The following is a 21798-nucleotide window of genomic DNA, read 5'->3' on the forward strand; positions in this document are numbered from 1 at the left end:
CTCCAGACCCAGGAAAGAGGGTGGGAAGGCTCACACCTGGCCAGAGGCAGGTGCCACTGCCCCATTCTCCTGGACGAGGGGGTTGTGCTGGCCCTGGCCTTGTCCCCGTCCCCAGCCCCGGCCGCTCACTCGCTCTGGGGCCATCCTGCCTGCACCTGCCGCGTTGCTTGTCCAGATCAACCATCCCCCGAGGTTCCCATCAAAACACTCATTTCTTTAGTCTAGATGCTTGGAACACAGTCTGATTAAGCTGTGGGGCAAGGGAGTTCCTGGCGGCCTAATGGTTAGGATTCGGTGCGTTCACTGTGGAGGCCCAGGTTCCCTCCCACATGCTGTGTGGCGTGGTATGGACAAAGAAGCCAGCACAAACAGAGAAAACTGTGAGACAAGATGCTTTCAGGCTTCAGAGATCTGTTACTGCATCTTGAGTGTTTAGGGTGCAGGCCCTGACCGCCACCGGATGCCTCTTGTTAACTGCACTTGGTCTTGAGGGTGTCCCAGGCGTTTCTAGCCACGGTTCTTTATGCTGAACTGACAACCTTGTGATTTTGTTGCAAGGTTGCTACCAATTACTTCTGCCTCCTACCCCACCCCCCAAATCCACTTGCTGGTTTCAGGAGCTCCTGGAAGTAGCTTTTCTCTGGTTCCTGTCTGGCCGTCTTTGCCTCCTAAAGAGCCCTCAGGCTCCTCCTGGTCACAGTCTACCCTGTTCCTTTTGGAGAACGGCCGACCCCTGCACGGCTTCGCACACCTCCCCGCCCTGCCCTCCGCAGGAAAGCCAGGGTGGCAGGGGCTCAAATTTGCTGAGAAAGCTCCCACGGCAGCTGCTTTGTCACTCAATTCAGAGACTCCTTCCTGGGTGGAAGGTGCTCTGTGATTATGCATGGTTACCCATTAACAGAAACCTTTCAGCTCCAGCAGCCTTCATCCTAGCTTCATCCTTTTCTCCCTTCGGAGAAAACCATTCAGTTTTTAGGAAGGTCTTCTTTGCCAATATGTACAGTATTGTACAAATTCCTGCACAAATTAACCAATGACCTGCACACTCTTTCACCCTCAATATATAGCCGAATGTATCTCACTGATTGACACTGGCAGCTACTACGGACGGTTTCATAGGTCGCTTTAAAAAACAGAAACAGAAAACAGGGACCTTGGGTGGAGGGTGGGCCAGGAATGTCTTCCCTGAAACCCCATCACCACTCAGCCTGACAGACATCCCTCCAGCTCCAGGTGAGGGATGGGAGAGTGTGGTGTCCTCAGCTGGGCGGGGGGTTGCTGAGAGCTGAGACCAGAGTGGCCCAAGATGACAGTAGTGATTGTAACTGCTGCTTTTGAGTCCTTCCCGTGTGCCAGGACTTAACAGATGGTATCTCACTTACACTTAACCATCTCTGTAACCCTAAGCAGTAGATGTTTCGTTGTTGTTCGGTCATTCAGTCATGTCCGACTGTGACCCCATGGACTGCAGCACGCCAGGCCTCCCTGTCCATCACCAACTCCCAGAGCTTACTCAAACTCATGTCCTTTGAGTCGGTGATGCCATCCAACTGTCCTGTCCTCTGTCGTTCCTTTCTCCCGCCCTGAATCTTTCCCAGCATCCGGGTCTTTTCTAATGGATTGGCTCTTCACATCAGTTGGCCAGAATATTGGAGCTTCTGCTTCAGCATCAGTCCTTCTGATGAATATTCAGGATTGATTTCCTTTAGGATAGACTGGTTTGATATCCTTGCAGTCCAAGGGACGCTGAAGAGTCTTCTCCAACACCACAGTTCAAAGGCATCAGTTCTTCAGTGCTCGGTCTTCTTTATGGTCCAGCTCTCATATCCATATATGACCACTGGTAAAACCATAGCTTTGACTATATGGACCTTTATTGGCAAAGTAATGTCTCTGTTTTTTAATATGCTGTCTAGGTTGGTCATAGCTTTTCTTCCAAGGAGCAGCGTCTTTTAGTTTCATGGCTGCAATCACCATCTGCAGTGATTTTGGAGCCCAAGAAAATAAAGTCTGACACTGTTTCCATTGTTTCCCCATCTATTTGCTATGAAGTGATGGAACCAGATGCCATAATCTTAGTTTTCTGAATGTTGAGTTTTAAGCCAGCTTTTTCACTCTCCTCTTTCACGTTCATCAAGAGGCTCTTTAGTTCTTCTTCACTTTCTGCCATAGGGGTGGTGTCATCTGCATATCTGAGGTTGTTGATATTTCTCCCGGCAATCTTGATTCCAGGTTGTGCTTCATCCAGCCTGGCATTTCGCATGATGTACTCTGCACAGAAGTTAAATAGGCAGGGTGACAATACACAGCCTTGACGTACTCCTTTCCCAATTTTGTACCAATCTGTTTTTCCATATCAGATTCAAACTATCGCTTCTTGACTTGCATACAGGTTTATCAGGAAGCAGGTAAAGTGGTCTGGTAGTCTCATTTCTTTAAGAATTTTCCAGTTTGTTGTGATACACACAGTCAAAGGCTTTAGTGTAGTCAATGAAACAGATGCTTTTCTGGAATTCTCTTGCTTTTTCTGTGATCCAGCGGATGTTGGCAATTTGATCTCTGTTCCTCTGCCTTTTCTAAATCCAGCTTGAACATTTAGATGTTTAATTACTTCTGTTTTGCTGGTGAAATAAAAATGAGATTTCTGAACGTTAAGACTCTTGGTTTACATACCTCTCAGTGGAGTCAGTGGTTCTAAAGCTACCATCTACCTGCCCTGGATATGGGTTCAAAATAGACTGGAGCCCTAAAACTAACGTGGTCCGTACTGTCTTCTGAAACTGACTTAGTTTGTAGAGGCTGACAAGGAGAAGGAGGGGAAGCCAGTTTCCCCGGAGCCATGCCTGGGGCAGGAGAAGGTGGGAGCCGGGCAATGTGCCAGGCCCTCTGACCATGCTGTCCTGAATGTCCCTTGTTTGCCCACACGGTTAGGAGAATGACCACCTGGCCATTTTATATCTAATCGCCACAGAAGAGATAGGTGACACTGCAGGTCATTACATGTGTCAGATTAACTTGGTTGTTTTATTTAAACGCTAAATTCTTTTTCTGTGTGCTCAGCGTCTGTCGACTCTTAATTTAAAGAGGGAGAGAAGGCAGAGGTGCCAGACAAGAGCTGCTTGTCCTCAGGTGTGCGGATCTGGGGGCTCTGGGTGGCGGGGGAGGGGGTGGCCCTGGGGGAGCGGCCCAGCAGGCTCGTGGGCAGGTGCGGGAGTCCCCTAGCGTGAGGGCGGGTCACACAGCTCCTGGGCTCCCTGACCCCACGGCATCAAGGAGAAGGAACGTCCCAGGACAAGCAGGGTGTCCTGAAGAGCGTGCTGAGGGAGGGTGGAGGAAGGTCGTGAGGCATGACAGCACCTCCCTCATAAAGGGCTTCGACATGAAATACTGGCTCCTTCTAAGCAGGCCAGAGCTGACACGGAGCCATCCTGCTCGCCCTTCAGAGCCGGAGATCCCTTTCTGCGGGCCTTTCACTGGGGGAAGAGGCTCAGATATCACGCGATTATCCCTGACACCCGCCCCAGAGAAAGTCATTATTCAGGGGATTCTGAAAGCCAACATAATTAGTCCAATTAATCTCTAGCGATGAATTATTCTGTCCGATAATCGTCTTCGGAAGCAAAGGATTCATTAGGGTCTCTGGCTGACAGCGGGGAGTCGAATGTCTTTTTATCTCCCTCCCTGTCCCCTACTCAATAAGATGGGTCTTCTCGCTTTGATAAATTCCATCTCCATTAAGGAGGGAGGGGCTGGTCGGGAGCAGCAGGGCTGGACCTGGGCTCCAAGGCGTGCCGCCTGCTCCCCAACCTTGTGGTTAAGGCCTGCACGTATCTAGTGTTAGCGTGGAGGCAACTGGATGTGAGCTGTGTGACCAGCCAGCATGGTAACTAGGGGTCTTCGTGGACTTCCTGCTACTACTGAGTCGCTAAGTCGCGTCTGACTCTGCGATGCCGTGGACTGTAGCTCGCCAAGCTCCTCTGTCCATGGGGTTTCCTGGGTGAGAATACTGGAGTGGGTTGCCATTTCCTTCTCCAGCAGATCTTCCCCACCCAGGGATCGAACGCACGTCTCCTGCTTGTCAGGTGAATTCTTTACCACTGGAAACAGTTAATCCCAGCACACCCACTGACTGGGGGTTCTCTAGGAGTTCCAAGGCCAAGGTCCGCATTTTTGTCAGAACTTACTTTGCATCATTTAGCAATCGTGGCTCCAAGTGGAGGCAGATGGTGGAACCCAGGGAGTTGTGGTCCCGAGTTGTTGGGATGGGCTGCCTGGGGAGACGGCGCCCGGCGAGCTCAAGCAGACTCTCTGAAGAGCTGCCGGCCCGGGCACTGGGGGGCTGGTCGGGCCCCTTGCTGGTCGGGATCCCTGGAGTCCCAGCTCCGTGAGTCTGGGATAGAGAGTTTTATTGTAGCTTTTCTCACCGCATGTTATAGAGCCATCAGTCCAGTAAAATACATGGGTCTGCCTCCCAGGAAAATCACGAGGCCGATGCGTAACAGGGGTTTGTGATGGCCTGGAAAATTCAGGGAGATCTTCAGAATGAGTTCCTGAGCTCCACGGAAAGCGTTTCTGGTGTCAGGGGAGCCGCTTTCCTCTGATTTGTGTCTGGGCAGGGGGGAACGGAGGCGGAGATGAAAGGGAGGAAGAAAAGGGCGCCCTGTGAGCAGCCTGGAGCGGTCCAGCGCCGACCCGCACAGAGCTGCAGGTGCCGGCCGAGGACGCTGCTGGTGGGGGCAGGGGTGCGTGAAAATCTCCTTGAGGGAGAGCCGGAAGGTGGGCAGCCATGCTCGTGGGAGATGGGCCCCTGGGGGCAGCAGCTGCCTCCCTGCACCACCCCCCACCCCCGCCACCGCTGTGAACCCAGCGGTCCCTCGAGGTGGAACAGGTGGACGTCTGTGCTTCATGGAGCAGGTGCCGGGCCCTTGGGGACGAGAGCTACAGCCTCTGCCCTGGAGGCAGACAGAGGGTGAGGAGGTGAGGGGTGGACAGAGACGCGGTGGGCAGGCTGTGGGCAAGCCTGTCACGGGCTCCAGCAGGGACCCCAGGGCAGGACGAGTGGTGTCTCTCCAGGCTAGTAGGTCTGTGTCCAGGTAAACATTCCTGGGCTGTTGGGGTGGAGGTGCGGTTACAAGATGTCGTGCGGGCAGGGGGATGAGGCCAGATGTGGTTATGAGCGATGTCATATGGGCGGGGGATGAGGCCAACAGGTGCCGGGAGGGGTTCCTGCAAAAGTCGGGTGTGCTGCTGGTCCAGAGTGACGCAGGCACCAGGTGTTCCATCATTTGCAGAAGTGATCACTGAGGTGGCCAGGAGGGCTTCCTGGAGGAGGTGTGACTGGGCACTGAAGCATAGGTAGGAGTCACCCAGCAGGGAAGGCCCTTTAGATGGGAGCAGTAGGGGATGAAGCATGAAGGATGGTGATACATGGGGAAATGGTGCAAGGTCAGGCCAGTTCTCCTAGAGGGCCTTGAAACGCCAGGCCAGGGTCTTGAAGGTCACCCAAGAGGCACTGAGCTCTCACATTGCAGAAGCCCAGGGTGCTGCGGATGGTGTGGCCTCCGCACCCTTGGGCTGTGGGTGGGAGAAGGGTCTGTCTGAAGCCACCTGAGCCACTCTCCAGCCTCTGTCTTGGACTTGGCACTTCTCTGCTAAATTCTCTGTGGGGGAGGGGAGACACAGACATCCATTCAGTCGTCTGTTCACCCTGGTCCCCAGGAGCCCAGCTCGCTGTTCCCATGGCAACTGTCCCTACCCAGATGGGAGCTGCTGACTGTGATGGGAGGTGGGGGCACCGGGCAGGAAACCTGAGGGCCGGGGCCCCTTTGTCCTTGGAGCAGACAGCATGAGTGCGGAATGGAGCCGGACCTGGCACGGGCCGCCCCCCATCTCTCCTCCAGCCACCCCCCCGGCCGAGCCTGGGGCACCCTCTGTGTCCGCGGTCTCACTGATGATGGATGACCCTGGGCCGGGAGGGCAGGGCTCACGGCTGCTGGGACCTCCTGCCGCGAGGGGCTGGGGGTCATTTGCAAGGAGATCGTGACCTGAGTTGCCAGTGAGCTGAGCTGGACCGTGGACAAGCCCTGGGGGGGTGGCTTTGGTGGGCAGTCAGCACCATGTTCCTGAGAACAGGTCCATCCGCTGATGATACTGGAAGCCGCCTGGGTGCCAGGGGAGGGGAGTGTTCCCTGGGCTCAGTGTGATTGCTATTAGATGCTTTTTCACTGAAGACCCTGATGGGCAGGAGGCAGTCCCAGACAGGCGCTGGGCTTGGAGGAGCGGGGTCCTCCCCTCCACCCCATCCCCACCCCCCGAATCCCCCCCCACCCCCAGCTGCAGGGCGCACCCTCCTGGTGTCGGGAATGTGACGGGGCTTGGCACATGGTGAGTGCTAAGTCACTCCAGTCGTCTGACTCTGCGAACCCTTAGACTGCAGCCCACCAGGCTCCTCTGTCCTGGGACTCCCTGCAAGAATACTGGAGTGGATTGCCATTTCCTCCTTCTCCAGGGGATCTTCCCCACCCAGGGATCCAGCCCGTGTCTCTTATGTCTCCTGCATTGGCAAGGGGGTTCTTTACCACTAGGTCCACCTGGGAAGCCCCTGACACATGGGAGGCAGTTAATACCTGTTACTTTGCCTTTTTGCTTCGAAGGCAGGGGGACAGGTGGACTCCGTTTTGCCAGAGGGCCTGCGTATCTCCAAGAGGCAGGCGGCCAGCCCCGCTGCTGGCTTTCTGGCCCGCAGTCTCCTCTGGAGACCTCTCCTCTGAGGCCTCAGGCCTCAGCCCCATCCCAGCCTCTCAGCTCCACGTCCTGCTCCTGCCTGATGGGTTCAGGACGGTCCCTCGCACCAGGGAGGAGGATGAACACAGAGGACATTGGCTTCTCCGTGTCCACTCGGGGGCACTTGGCAGCCTGTCCTCTGCAGGCCCCTCTCTGCCCAGCCCCGGGCTCCCCGGCCGCCCTCCCGAGCCCTGTGTGTGTCCCTGGCCCCAGCAGGCCCTTGGCGCACAGTGGGGACTTGCTGCTCATCCGTCTCTGCTCTCGAGGAGGCTCCGGCAGGAGGACCTGCAGTTCTTCCAGAACCCACACGCCATGGGGGACGTGGGTGTGCAGAAGAGGCTGGGCTCCCTGGGAGGGTGAGCTCTCCAGGGGCTTTTCCTTGGGAATTTGGTTCCATTCAAATGGGGACCAGTCATCAGCTGCCAGGCCCGGGGGTGGGGGCAGGGGAGGGGGGGCATGGGGGGGCGGGGAGGCATGGGGGATGGGGGAGGCATGGGGGTGGGGGGTGGGGTGGGTCGGCAAAGACCAGAGAAGGCCCGGGGCCCCCCGTTTCCTCTCCCTGCTCCTCCCCGGCCAAGCGTTGAATGGGTCCCAGGCTCCTCCAGCGCAACCCCGGCCTCACCCCCGCCCCACATGGGACCAGGCCAGAGCGGAGGCTGGTCCCCTGGAGGAGTGGTCCCGGCACACGGGTGCCCCCGCCCCCCCCACCCCCTGCCCAGATGCGGGGACCGGCCAACCAAGCCCCAGAAGAGGCTGCGTGGGAGCCCTGGAGGCCGCTCCATCCCAGCCTGTGGCCCCCAGCCCCCCAGGGCAAGGCTGGGGTGGGGCAGGGAGGACAGCCAGGAGCCGCTTGGGCCCAGTGGGTTCCCGGACTCCGGGCCGGGGTAGGGGAGCAGCTCTGGGGGTCTGAGCCCGGCCTGGTCTTGGCGTGTGGGCTGCACATGCTGGCAGCGGCGCTCCAGGAAGGTTCCTCCCAGGCCAGGGCACCCGCAGGCTCCAGAAACGGGACAAAACTGGTGGGGGAGCACTCCCGCAAGGAAGGGTCAGGCAAGCCTGAGCCTGCCAGCAGTCCCAGACGTGGGGACGCCGGCTGGCCTGCCGCCCAGTCCTGCAGCCTCCTGGCAACCCTGCCCCCATTCATCCCGCGGGCAGAGCAGGACAGGCCTCCTCCTGTGGCCTGGAAGGCCATGCTGGACGCCAGCCTGTCCGTCAGGAAGGGCCTCCAGGCGCCCAGTTCTGCTGTCCTCCTCGCCAGTTATAATTTATTCTGAAAAATGGTGGACGTCAGTCAGACTTGGACTCAAGACTCCTACCATAGCACATACGCCAGCGGCATGCACTACGGGAGTTGAGTGGCCTCTCTCAGCCTGGCCTGTCGAGTCAGGATAACTACACTCAGCGTTAAGTAGACACCTGTTCCTTTCTCTTCCTGCCTTGGAGGACACTGCCTGCCCCGCAGCGGCCCCAGCCCACCTCATTAGGCTTATGCTGGATCTCTCTGCCCTCTCCCCTCACCTCACCTGGGAAGGGCTTCCCAGGTGGCACTAGTGGTGGAGAGCCTGCCTGCCGATGCAGCAGGCGTAAGTGACGCGGGTTCAATCCCTGGGTGGGGAAGATCCCCTGGAGGAGGGCACGCAACCACTCCAGAATTCCTGCCTGGAGCATCCCATGGACAGAGGAGCCTGGGGGGCCACAGTCCACGGGGCTTGCAGAGTCAGCATGACTGAAGCGACTCACAGGCAGGTAGGCCCCTCGCCAGAAGCCTTCTTTAGACCTCACTCCCCACCTCGCTGCACTTGGGCCCAGCCCGGGTAAGCAGAGGGAGTCTTGGCCTTTGTTAGCCTGGTTCATTGGTGGGTGTTGGGGCCGCCCTGGAGGTGTTGCTGGCAGATGGGCTGAGCCTGAGGGCCCCCGGGGCTGGGGAGAGCAGAGGGCTGAGGGGATCAGTGACACAGAAGGCTGTTTCAGAAATGGAGCCCCCAGGGGCGGCCGGGTGAGGCCGGCGGCAGCTCTGCTGTGGAGCAGCTGTGCTCCTGGGCGAGAGGCGGGGGCCTCCTAGGAGAGGGGTCCCCCTCTGGGCGGCCCCGCACGGCCAGGCCCTGCCCCCAGCTATCCCCCCGAGCCCTCCCTGGGGCCTGGCCACCTCCAATGTACGCCCGCCTGGCTCTGTCGTCTTGACCAGGTCTCTGCCACTCCGTCGGGCCTCAGTCTCTCCCGTCAAATGGCCTCGGAGGCTCCCGCCAGCTCTTTGACACCCGCCCTCCTCCAGGCTGGCGGCGGGGGCGTCCAGGCTGACACACGGCCTGCTGACCTTGTACCCACAGCCCAGTCCCCGTGTCCCAGGGCCAGCATCTCATCTTACAGGGGAGAGGGTGGGGCCCGGAGCTCACGTTTCTGCGGATGGTCCCAAGGCCGTGCTGGCTGCAGGCCCCGTGCAGAGGTGGGGTTGGGGGGCAAGGTGCGGCCCCTCCCCAGGAGCCAGGGAGGGCGAGTCTGCAGAGGAGGCTGGAAGGGGGGGATCTGCAGCCAGGGCTGCTAACGCCAGAGCACCCACCCCCAGCAAGGCCGCCCCTTCAGAGGCAGTGTGTCTTGTCACTTGGCCCCTGGGAGGCCCAGGAAAGGCAGTGATGCAGGGGACCAGGGCGGACGGGGCGTGAGAGTGAGCAGAGCAGGGCCTCACCCTGGTCGCCACCGACTCGGACACTGTGCTCTGGCAGCTTTCTGCCCAGCCCACCCTGGGCCCCCGTGCACCTCCAGACGGGCCCTGTTTTTAAAGTCGGTTGCTGGACTTAGGGGGCACCAAAGGTGAACACCTGTGGGAGCGCCGGGACACGGGTGCAGACCACGCTGGGGGGCTCAGCGGTGCTGTCTGGGGGGCCCTGGGGACCCCGCTGTCCTCTCTGCTGTGCTGTCCCCAGCCAGTGTGGGAGAGGCCCCTCAGCAGTTCAAGTGTGGCTGATACAACTGTGTTTAAACGTAACTAGTTTCACCATGAAAGATGCTCAACTGCATAAATCGTTAGGTAAATGGAAATTACATCTCTGGTGAGACACCCACTAGGGTGGCTGCAAGCAAAATGACAGATGGTAACAAGTATTGGCGAGAACGTGGCAAGGCCAGCGCCCTCATGGCCTGCTGGTGGAGTACGAGTCGGTGAGGCCGATCCAGGAAGCAGCCTGGAAGTTACTCGGATGCTGCACAGACGCGGTACGGCCCCGTGTTGTGTTCCAAGGCATTTGTCCAAGAGAATGGAAAACGTGTCCATCTAGAAGTTTGGGTACGAATGGTCATAGCAGCTTCAGTCATAAAACAGGCAGAAAATGGAAGTGACCCAAATGCCCATCAAATGATGAGCAGAAACATAAAATACAGTGTATGTATACAACAGAAAGCTATGTGTACAGTGTATGTGTACAGCCTCAGTCATGGAAAGGCGTGAAGTACTGACACATGATACGTGAATGAGCCTTGAAGGTGAAAGAAGCCAGTTACGAAAGTCAGCTTGTTTGAGATTCTGTGGGGCACCCAGAACAGGCAGATTCACAGACACAGAAAGGAACTCTGGGCTGCCAGGGGCTGGGGCAAGCGGTGATTGCTGGGGGCCTGGGGTTCCTTTGGGGGTGACACAGACATTCTGGAATCGGACGGCGGCAGTGTCTGTGCAGCCCACCTGCCAAGTCGTGTCCGAGTCTCTGTGACCCCACGGGCTACAGCACGCTGGGCTCCTCTGTCCTTCACTGTTCCCCGGAATTTACTCAGACTTGTGTCCATCGAGTTGGTGACGCCACCCAACATCACTCTGCAACTTTACAAATGTACTAAAAACCACTGAACTGTGTCCTTTAAAAGGGTGACCGTTATGCTTTGTGAGTTAGCTCTCTGTAAACACACTATATATATATGTGCATTTGTGGAACGTGGCCACAATAATACTAGGTGGTAATATTTCCAGAGTCAGACTATCTGGTTGGGATCTTGGCTTTATTGCCTTCAGCAGCTTACTTACCCTCTCTGGGCTTCAGGTTTCTCAACTGTAAAATGGGGATGATAATCAGACCACCTCAAAGGGTCATCATGACACTTACACGGGCTGCAATCTGAAAGTCCGGAGAAGTGTGCCTGGCAGGTGGCAGAGGACTTGGCCGAGTCAACTGATAACCAATGTTACTGGTGTCACAAGCAGAAACCCCCCAGGGCCCCTTCAAATTGCTGCCACACCTGGGCCCAGCCCCAGCCGCCCCCACCCTCTTCCTTCCCCTCCCCCTCTGCCTGCAGATGGTCCTCGCTAATGTGAGAACTGTTGCCATAACAACCACTTTGCCCCCAGCAGCAGCGACTTCATTGGAGCCGGTGTCACGTGACGGCTCTGGGCAGCATCACCATAACACTGCCAGTGAGCCAGGAGGCTTATGGGGCAGGAGAGCCAGGCTCGTCAGGGGACAGGCCCGACCCCCACTCGGCAGGCAGGCCACCATCTGCAGGAGGCCAGCCCTTGAGGCCCCAGGAGGATGGGGTGGACAGGAAACATCAAGAATCGGCTCTCTGACCCTGTAGCCCTGTAACCATCAGAGGGAGATGGAGCAGACAAGAGGGAGCCAGAGGCGGGCACCCCCCAGGGTCCCACAGCCCTCTGCATGGCCGCCCTGGACCAGCAGGTCTTTCCCGAGGCAAACCGTGCCAGAAGTCAGGGAGTGGCTGCGCTGGGCTGGCCGGCGGGCCCTGAAGGCTGCCCGCTGCAGAGAGAGGCGGCCAGTGCCCCCAGAAAGGGCCGAGCTGGGCATGGTACAGGGGCTGGAGCGATGACCCTGCTCCCTCTTCCCCAGGCGTGCTTCTGCCCAAGAGCCCTGCAGAGCAGAAGGGCAGCCAGGGCAGGGTTGTGAAGCCTGACCCACTCTCCAGAGGCGGCACTCCGCGTGCAGCCGCTGGGGCAGAAGGCAGTGGGTCTCCACTCTCTGGCCCCATGTCCGAGCTCGCCGACTGGAGCCCACGGGTGCCCAGAGGCCAGGCACTGCCGCTCTGTTCTAGCCGGCGGCTCCCACTGGAGGTGCCATCCCCTGGCTGTTTCGCAGGAGGATGGCAGCCCTGGCGTGCCCGGCGCCCAAGGGGGCTGTGCTAACGCCAGGAGCCACCCGCCTGCCGCAGCACTGCGGCAGCGCCCGGCGGCGCCCCCTGGTGGCCAGTCGGGTACAGGCACCGCCCCCCCAGGATCATCACAGAGAGACCCCTGCGGGGGTGAGGCCTGGGGACACGGGAGTGGGCTTTCCCAGAGAGGGGACAGTGCCCAGGGAGCAGACTTGGGCTGAGGGCCCGGGACACACTGCCCCGAGGCCTGGCCTCTGGAAGTCAAAGCCTGGTGTCGCTGGGCAGCCTGTTCTGGAGGCTGCAGCAAGGTGTCTGGGCTCTCAGACAGGACCCCTGGTCCACATCGCCTGCAGTGGGGCTTGGACGGTGCAGGTTCCTGGGCCCCGGCTCCATCCTAGGCATCTCTGGGGGGTGATACCCAGGCACCTGCACTTTCAGCCCTCTCCGGGAGGAGAAGAGACACACACTCAGGCTTCACCAACTGCAGAGCTCCACAGCCAGTCAGAGTCGGCTAGAGCCTTGAGTGCCCCCAGCCCCAGCGCCCTTATTCTATCCATAGGGCAACTGAAGCCCAGAGAGGGGGAGTAATTTACTCAAGGCCCCACAGCCAGCTGGCCCGCACCATGAGTAAACCACATGCCCAGCCCCCCAGGCCGCCTCTGTCCCTCCCCCGCCCCCCCCCAGCCTCACGCCTCCTCCTGGCCAAGTGCCCCCTGGAGACACATTGCTGAGGGTCCCTGAGCCAAGTCTTCTCATTCAATCAAAATCAAAACTGCCAGTGATCTGCAGACACCCATGCCTCGCAATTCCGGGCCAGGGGAGGTCCTTCCTGCCCCCCCCGGCCCCTGTTGGTTCCTTTCCTTGTCTCACACATCCTCGTGGCCAGCACCTTACTTTGCCGTCCTGGCTCTGCCTGGTGTTCTGCCAACTCAGCAGCTGTGGGAGGATCATTTGCTGGTTGAGAAGGTTCAGGCTTCTCCTGGGCAAAGATGGAGACCCGGGAGCCCTCCACGGCAGGAAGCATGGATTGGCCATGCCGCAGGGCTCTGTAACAGCTGCCTCCAACAATACTGTGACTTAAGTGGGGAAGGGGGGTGGGAAATGACTGAATTAGTAACAATAAACTGTCCCACACCGCATGCTGGTAGAGGGGGAGGCTCTGGCACGGAGGCCTGCCCCAGGCTCTTTCTGGGGCCTCTGGGCTCAGAGGGGGTTGGGGAGGGGTGGAGTTTCAGGAGGATCACTTGGCTCTGCCGGACGGCAGGGAGGTCTGTGTGCAGGGTGCTCTGTCCTCTGTTAGTTTCAGCCCTGCACCAAGTCTCACACAGGACGGAGCCTTCAGAGGCCACGGCCCCTGGGTGTCCATCTAGGGCAGGGTCACTGGCTGCCAGAGTCCACAGAACCCACCCTTATGACCTCTGAGCAGTGAGGATGTGTGAGGTGGGCCTGCAGTGCCTGCCCCGGCCAGACCTTGAAGGTCATATCCTTGAGCAGAGGAGACGGACAGAAATGAGTCAGACTCCCAAAGACGTGGGACTCAGTGTCCACAGAGTGGTCATCTATAGACATTGGGGCTCATGTGGTGGTGCAGATGCCCAAGGACCTTCTGGTTAGGGGTCGTGTTGTCAGAGAGATGTGTGCTTGTAACTGGTTCTTAGTCAAAGCTGTGGTTTTTCCAGTAGTCATGTATAAATTTGAGAGTTGGACTATAAAGAAAGCTGAGCGCCAAAGAATTGATACTTTTGAACTGTGGTGTTAGAGAAGACTCTTGAGAGTCCCTTGGGCAGCAAGGAGTTCCAACCAGTCCATCCTAAAGAAAGTCAGTCCTGAATATTCACTGGAAGGACTGATGCTGAAGCTGAAACTCCAATACTTCGGCCACCTGATGCAAAGAACCTACTCATTTGAAAAAACCCTGATGCTGGTAAAGATTGAAGGCAGGAGGAGAAGGGGACGACAGAGGATGAGATGGTTGGATGGCATCACCAACTCGATGGACATGAGTTTGAGTAAACTCTGGGAGTTGGTGATGGACAGGGAGGCCTGGCGTGCTGCAGTCCATCGGGTTGCAAAGAGTCGGACATGACTGAGTGACTGAACTGTAACTTATTATACTGATATTTCACCTGTGTGTATTAGGAGCCTAAACTGTGACAGATTTTAGAATTTAGAGAAGACTTAGGTGCTATCCTTGGGACAATAGGGTCAGGAGAGATTTTTTTTTCTTTTTGGAAGTTGCTGAGAGAGGGCGTATGTGTGAGGGAGATGCCTCTCCCAGGTTCTCCAGCCTGGGTTTCTAGGTGGGTATATCTTGTACTGTCTCAGACAGATCCTTTACACAGTGGTCACCCCCACTGGTGACATCTCAGTGCCTCTCAACCCCAGGGCAACATGGGGCAGCCAGGCCAAGGCCTCCAGTGCTGGAGCCCCAGGCCTACCCCTCCCCACCTGGTGGGGAGCACAAGCCTAACCCTCTCTGACTGGAGTGACATGCTGTTTCTTTTGAGCTCTGAAATGCTGGGGCTTGAAAATCTTCCTCTTGAGGCACTTCCGTCCTCCTGTTGGTTCCTGCCTGGTCCATCCACTCAGGAGACAGGAGCCAGTCTAGAGGCTGGGCCCCGCCCCAGGCTAAACTGAATGTGTTGCAGGTAAGTCTCAAGCCTCTGAAGTTCATGTCATTGTCAGCTGGTAATTCAAGGCGTACAGAGCTTGGGGAAATGTGCCTGCTGAGTGAGGGGCCCTGAGTCCCCCTCCTTCCTGCATGCCCCTAAATCTCTTAGGGTCCTTGTCCTCTCACCCACTACATCAGGTTTCAGATCCAAGGCGAAGAGCTGGGCAGGGCAGGTAGCTCCAGCCAATCCGGGTCGCCTCCCCACCCCCACCCTACCCACTCCTGTGGAGAACCTACTGTGCGCGCAGCACCCACGTCAGCTCTTTAATCCCTCTGACAGCCCAGGAAGTGGGTACCACTATTCTCCCCTCTTCATAGAGCATACAGCTCAGCGGGGTGGTGAAATGCCTCGCTCCAGGTCAGAGGGAATTGGGGGGGAGGGGGGCGGTTGCTGCCAGCACCTGCCCTTGGCCGTGCTGACTGGACCTACGGTACCACTTGGCAGCCCTTCCTTCGGGATTCAGGAGATTCAGGGTCTTGCCATCCGGGGAAGCCTGCTGCCCGGGTCAGGCTTCAGGCAGAAAGCACCCTGCTTGCCATCATCTTCTCAGGGCGCTGCCCCATCTCCAGCCCCAGGGACCCCTGCGCTCTGCTTCCAGATTTTCCCTCCGCACTTGTGGTGGGAGACGCGTCCACACAACTCTCCGTGTGCACGTCTGCGGGGTGACAGAGTGGGGCGCCTGTGATCCTGACGTGACGGTCCCCACGGGCTGCCGGCCAGACCGCGGAGGGGTGCGTCTGAAGCGTGTGTGCGTGTGGGAGGCCCTCTGTGGTCATGGAAAGAACAGCCCTGCAGTCTCACATGGGGAAAGTGCCTAATTTTGAGCCCACCTCGATGGGACGCTGTGTGCATCTGGGTGGGTGTGCCTGCCCCTCCCCCAAGTGTGCGCACCGGGTGCCAAGGTTTCTCAGAGGCCAGTCCTTCCACCAAGGACTCTTAACAGAGACAGTAGTCTGTCTGTGGTCGCCTATGAGAAACTCCACCCCAGTGCATGCTGGGAGGATGCTGTGGTCTCCTATGAGAAACTCCGCCCCGGTGCATGCTGGGAGAATACTGTGGTCTCCTGTGAGAAACACCGCCCCGGTGCTTGCTGGGTAGGTGCTGTGGTCTCCTATGAGAAACACCGACCCGGTGCTTGCTGGGTAGGTGCTGTGGTCTGATATGAGAAGCTTCACCCCGGTGCATGCTGGGAGGATGCTGTGGTCTCCTATGAGAAACTCTGCCCCGGTGCATGCTGGAAGGATGCTGTGATCTGATGAGAAACTTCACCATGATGCATGCTGGGAGGATGCTGTTTGTGGCAACTGTGTGTTACCGTGGTGATGGCTGGTTTGAGGGAGACTGTTGCTACCTTCTGAGCCTGGGAAGCACACACGTCCAGGTGTCAGCCGACAAAACCTATCATTGTCAGAGTGGTGTGTGCCCCAGACTAACACCCACCCCAGTGAGCCTGGCGGAGATGGTGGAAAAGGGGGGAGGGTGATGACGGCTGTTATCAGTTGGGGGTCAGAGGTGGGTAGGGGTGTGGGGTGAATCATTTTACAGATGTAGCTTATTTGTAATTTAGAGTTAAAAATGTGAAGAGTTCAGACACAGCCAGACTCTGAGGCGCCCTCACCATCCCTCACGTAAGCGGAGCCTTTGGGGAGCAGGATGGTGTGCCCCAAGATGGCCACCAGGGGACGCTGCTGGGGCGTGGAGGGATTGGTGGGATGCCGCTTCTGCGACTGTCCTTGTCCTTGCTCAGTCCCAGCTCTGTCCCCACCTGCCCCTCCATGCCCACCTGCTCCTGGGGCGACACGCTGGTGTCACATGTTCCTCCTTATTACATTTCTACACCTCAAGCCAGTCGCCCCACCCACCCCCAAGAGCCACGGACCCGGTTGGACTGGTCACTTCCAAGGACTCTTGTGGCTCTGATTTGGATACTTTGGGGTAGCTCTGCCCCACTCTACTGGCATGTTATGAGGAGAATGCTGTGTGAGTTAAACATTTTTCCCTGTTTTTTAAAAAAAAGACATCTTCCTAACGGGACACACATCCATCCACTCTTTTTTATGTATGTTTGTTGTGGTCAAGTCCGTCCGTTCTTGTGATGGTCGCTGAGTACCTCTGTGTGCTGTAACTGGTGGCACCAAGATGCCCTGTGATGAACATGTGAGCTGCTTCCTGGTCTGGGTGCAGCCCTGCGCTCTGTGAGGTGCAGGGCCCCGTTTCTGGGGCTCAGTGTCTCCTCCATGAAATGGGGCAGCTGCACAGGCTCCCCAGTGTGCCGTGCACCTCCACTCACTGAGGCCTGCAGGGGGTTGGCACACATGGTCTCCGAGTTGCCCCTGGTCCCCTGCTCTCTGGACCTCTCACCCCTCAGAGCTGTGCCCGCCTTTTCCTTCATCTCTGCCAAATCCATGGAAAGCATCTCGCTGGCCCAGAAACCCATGTCTCAGCAGCATGTTCTTGGTCCTCATATAGGCATCTTAGGGCCAAGCTTTAAATACACATGTACACCTTCTGACCCTACCTGTTTTCCACACCAAGCCATCATGACAACCACGAAGCCGCGCCAGGAGGCCCTTGCCAGGATAAACAGTCACGGGCAGCCAGAGGAGTGATGTGAGGAGGCCTGCCCTCGTCCCTGCCAGCTGCCAGCCTTCCTCCGCCCCAGAGGAGGGGAGGAGAGGAAAGAGGACTGGGCTGGCCTGGGTGTGGAGCTGCTTCTCAGGAAAGGTGCCCCCGAGGCTCTGGGAGGGCTGGGCACCTGGCTCCCTGCCCCCCTCCTCTGCTCCTGCCTCGCTGACAAGGCAGGCTGAGCAGCCACCAGCCCGACTTACTCTTGGGAAAAATGCTTCCTGAATTCAGACATGTCCCCTGTGGCAGCTTTTAGAGCCGCGCACTCCTGCTGGGTTTGGGTGGGTGGGGGGCTCATGGGCTCTAGGATGAGACCCCAGGGGGTCTGGTTGGGGCAGTCCCCTGGGGGTCAGAGCTCTTGGGTTTTCTCTGTTGCTTTGCTGTCGTTTCTGTGGGCACCTGACTCTCCCAGGTCGCCTTTCAGGAGGCATTGAGGGAGGTACCTACATTCAATGACTGGTCCAAGGTCCAGGAGAAGCCTGGGTTGGGCAGACTTCACAGAGGCTTCCTGGCTGGAGTGCGGGAGTGAAGGGGACCATCTGGAGTGTCTTCACACTCGGTACCCTTGGTCTTTCGGATGCTTTTCCCCTAGGAAGGCAATGGGGTCTGTTTTTGTTCACTGTGGTCACCTCTCCTCTGTCTGAGGTGATGTCCTGCCTGCAAACCATGGCAGATCCCACAGCCCTGATCCTTCAGGAGTCTGCGCTGGGGCTGCGCCACACACGCTCGCCCAGATGCACACCTCTGATCTGGGGTCTGCGTGCCCAGCCTTCCGTGGCTGCTCACCGCCCCTCCCCACCAGCATTTCCGGGGCCCTGGACAAACTCTGCCCTGCACGTTGATGGCCTCTACAGGCGCTCCCAGCCAAGGCCTGATGCTAGCTCCCGCCAGTTTCCAGTGCCGACCCCCAGCCCAGCTCTCTGGCTCTGAGCTCAGCGACATCACGGCACCTTCGCAGAGTGTTTCTGCCCCGGAGACTGGCCAACACCACACATCTGGGTACCCCCGCCTCCGAGAGCCAGGGTGAAACACCAACCCATGCACCACGGCAGGCTGGGTATTGGGCAGACGTTCCGGCTAACCCCAACCACGGGGGCCTGGCCTGGAACCTCTGCTAGGAGAAGCAGGGCCCCCCAAAGTGATGCGGGCCAGTGTGGTCCCATGGGTGTCTGGGAGGACACTGAAGGCTGGTGCCCCCGGCCCTGGAAGGGACCTCAGGGGCTCAAGGGCATGTCCCAGGCCCTTAGGAAGGCCTGAGAGGCAGAGTCATGTCCCAGGACTCGTCCAGGGATGCAGCTTCCGGCCACCTCCAACTCGGCAGTAAGTCCTCCCCACTCACCCAGCTCCTCTCCTCCCTCCAGACCCGGAGTCCCAGAGAAAGAGGACCGTGCAGAACGTCCTGGATCTGCGCCAGAACCTGGAGGAGACCATGTCCAGCCTGCGAGGGTCCCAGGTGACTCACAGGTAAGAACCCACTGCCCCTCCTTCCCTCTGTGGAGGGCGGGCACCCCACCTGGGCCAGGGCAGCGGGCACTGAGTCCACGGGGGGAGTGCTCCCTTGCCTGGCGTCGGCTTCTTCTGGAGACTTGGATTCCATCTCGTCAGGCTGGAGCCTTGCTGGATGGGTGGGAAAGAGGAGCCAGCATGCGGCTCAGGCCGTGACTGCCCTCCTCCACGCCCTTCTGGGTGTCCACTTCCCCGTTGTCTCAAGGGCTTGCTCACTCCCTTCCTCTCCCTGTTCTGAAGCTTCCACGTGCCCTTCCCGACACGCAGCAGCTGTCTTGCCCCCTCAGCCAGCAAGGGGCCCAGCCTCCGTGCCGTGCAGACACCCTCCTCCTGCCCCTCTCGAGCCCTTGCAGCTCTCGCTGTGCGGGGCGCCCACCCCTCCTGCCGCGCCTCTCTCTGCCCTGGTGTCCTGGCCGCGGGCTCAACGTGACTCAGAATTTCCCGCACTGGCTCCTGGGGCTGCCCAGATGAGGTCATGCTGTCAGCTCCAAGGGGGACAGAGGGCCGGGCTACACCCTGGGGGTAGGGGGCAAGCCGCCAGGATTGAGAAATCCTGGGGGTGTGGAGCAGGAAGGTAGAGAAGAATCGGTTCCTCCCCACCTCCTGGGGTTGGAAAATGAGAGCAAATGGGCAGTGGGAGAAGGACTTCTCCTGACCCAAGTGTGGGGCCAAGTTATATGCAAACCAAACTTACATACATACCTCCAATGACAGAGGACTCATTACTTCCCAGCCATCCCGTCCTCGTGGGGTGGTGGTGACTGTGAAGTGGAGCTGAGTCTGGCCTCAGTGGCTCCCAGCTCCCTTGCTGAGATCCCCTTCTCCCTCCTTCCCACACCCCTCCCCCAGCCTCACCCCATCCCCCGCCTGGGACACTCAGCCCATCACTGCCAGATATCTGAAATATTTCCAGTGATAAGCAGAGCCTCTTGTCTCTGGGGTTACCTCTGCTCTATCCAGCAGGATTCTAACTGCTGAAGGGATGTGATGAGGAGGGCTGAGAAGAAAGTGGATGTGGGCTCTGGGAGGCTCTGGGACCCTGTACATCCGTCTGCAGCCTCCAGCCCTCCCAGCCCTAAGCAGGAACCCAAGTGGCACAGGGGTCTGGCTCAGCTCCACTCACCGTTTTGAGGACCCAGTGGATTAAGTTTTGGATGCCCTCCTTCCCCAGCCAGGGAAGGTGTTGGAACAGCTCAGCCCCACCTTGCCTGCCAACCCTATGCCAAAGAAGGCCTGCGCTGCTCCTGCGGGGTCACACCCCAGGTGACTCACCCGCAGGGCAAGGGCAGCAGCCCCCGTCTCCTGTCCCCACCCCCGACCCCCACACGAAGACAGCTTGGCCCCGGGCAGGCCCTGCTGCTCTCTGCAGGGGAACTGGGAGGCCTCGTGTGTAAAGACGGCTGGTTAGAGGGCAGCGCCTAGGCCCCTGGCTTGTCTCCCCCTGTGGGAGAGGAACCAAGAGCCCTGAAGCGTCCTTTGTTTACTGTGGACCCAGAGCCACTTCCTCCCTGAGCCTTTGGTTTATATTATTCCTGGGGCACACTTTGATAGCCAAAACAATGACTCCCTCAGCTTTGATGGCTCTTGTACTAAACGCTTTACATCAGTCAGCCCTCCCTCGGCCCTGGGAGTGGACAGGATGTGCACACAGGCCCCAGGTGAGGGGAGGAGCAGCGGGAGGATGGGGAGAAGGGGCCACGTGCCAGACTCGCCCAGGCTGATCAGGGTGCTTCTGCGTTCAGCCAGCCAGGGGCGCAGCACCCAGGACAGACACGGGCTGTGTCCTGGAGGAGCCCACAGCCCGGTGAGCGCGCCCAGCAAGGCGGTTTTCACCCTGCAGTCACAGGCTGCCTGTAGTTTAGTTAAGTTCCTTTTCAGAAATCTTTCCTCCCGTGCTACTTCCCCTATTTCTCTGGCTTGATTGCCCCTCAGAGAGAGAGTCTGGGTCAGGGGCCTGGGGCTGCAGAGGAAGTGAGACTGCTCCCCGCCCCCCAGCCCGCTCTGGCCCATCACGCCGTCCACCCCACACACATCCTCCCAGAGAGGAGCAAAACTAGAAGGTGGGATCTGGGACTGGAAATCAGGGACCCAGGTTTGAGCTAGAATTTCGGCCACCGACTCAGAGGTGGCTGGAGGTTTGTTTGGGATAAAGATGAGCGGTGAGGTCAGGGCTGCCCCCTCACCGCACCGCCAGGAGAACAGAACCAGGGGCACAGCTGCTCTTGGTGCCAAGTTTGCCCTGAAAACAGGCTTCCCTAGAGCCCGTCCCGACCAGGGTTGTCACGTCCTCTTCCTTCTCTCCTCGTCTCCTCGTCACGGCAGCTTGTTTTTATTAAGTCCTTACTGCGTGAGGCCCAGTCCCGAGTCTCAGGCAGCGAATCCTCCTGCTCGTCTGTCCAGAGCAGCAGGAGTGAGGCTGGCCACCTCCCAGGACAATGGGCGCCCCTTCAGGGAACTTGCATGTTCCCCAAGCTCCACGTCATTAGAAAGAGAAAGTGCACAAGGCATGAGACGGGCCGGCAGGAGGGCCCAAGGGGAGACGCTGGGCAGCGGCCAGGCCCGGAAGCCCGCTCACTGACTGCCCTGCCGTCTCGGGCCCTGCGCGCCCACAGGGCTTCTACAGGGACCACCATCGGGCTCACCCTGAGCTCACAACAGAAAAGAGGTGCTGGACACCCTGAGCAAAGTGGGTGATCAAGGCCTACTCTCGGGTGACCCCTCCCACCCTGCCTCACGGGCCCTCCCTGTTTACTGAGCACCTTCTGTATACCAGGCACTCATGTGTGGTCCTTCCGGATCTGTACATGATGAAGTAGCTGTTGTAGTCTCATCTCCATTTGACAGATGAGGAGATGGAGACTCAGGAAAGTTGATGAGGAATCTGGCTCACTAATAAGAGAAGGATTCAAACTGGGGTCATATTACAAAATCTGTGCCCTCAGCAGCCTTCTGCCCACCAGCCTCTTCCTTTGACACCTCCCCTGAGGTGCAGCAGGGCCTACACCCTGAGAGACCTCCTGGAGGCCAGAGGGCTGGGGCAGGAGGGTGGAGGGAGGCACCAGGGTGCCTGAGACCGCGCTTCGGGCTCCCCGCAGGGCCAGAGAGTAACCAGTGCCCTTCTGCCTGCCCA

General features: G+C 58.6%; 1 protein-coding gene across 12 annotated transcripts in view; it reads left to right on the top strand.

Moving 5' to 3' along the window:
* The window catches only part of NAV1 (neuron navigator 1), a 189995-nt gene that overhangs the window by 96395 nt on the left and 71802 nt on the right, over positions 1-21798 (top strand). For all 12 annotated transcript variants that reach the window (XM_043485224.1, XM_043485225.1, XM_043485226.1 and 9 more), the window contains one exon: positions 18524-18626. In XM_043485224.1, coding sequence (XP_043341159.1) covers positions 18524-18626 — 103 coding nt within the window. The remainder of the gene's footprint in view (positions 1-18523; positions 18627-21798) is intronic.

This window comes from Cervus canadensis, chromosome 13 (assembly GCF_019320065.1).
Source record: "Cervus canadensis isolate Bull #8, Minnesota chromosome 13, ASM1932006v1, whole genome shotgun sequence".
Classification (NCBI taxonomy): Eukaryota; Metazoa; Chordata; class Mammalia; order Artiodactyla; family Cervidae; genus Cervus; species Cervus canadensis.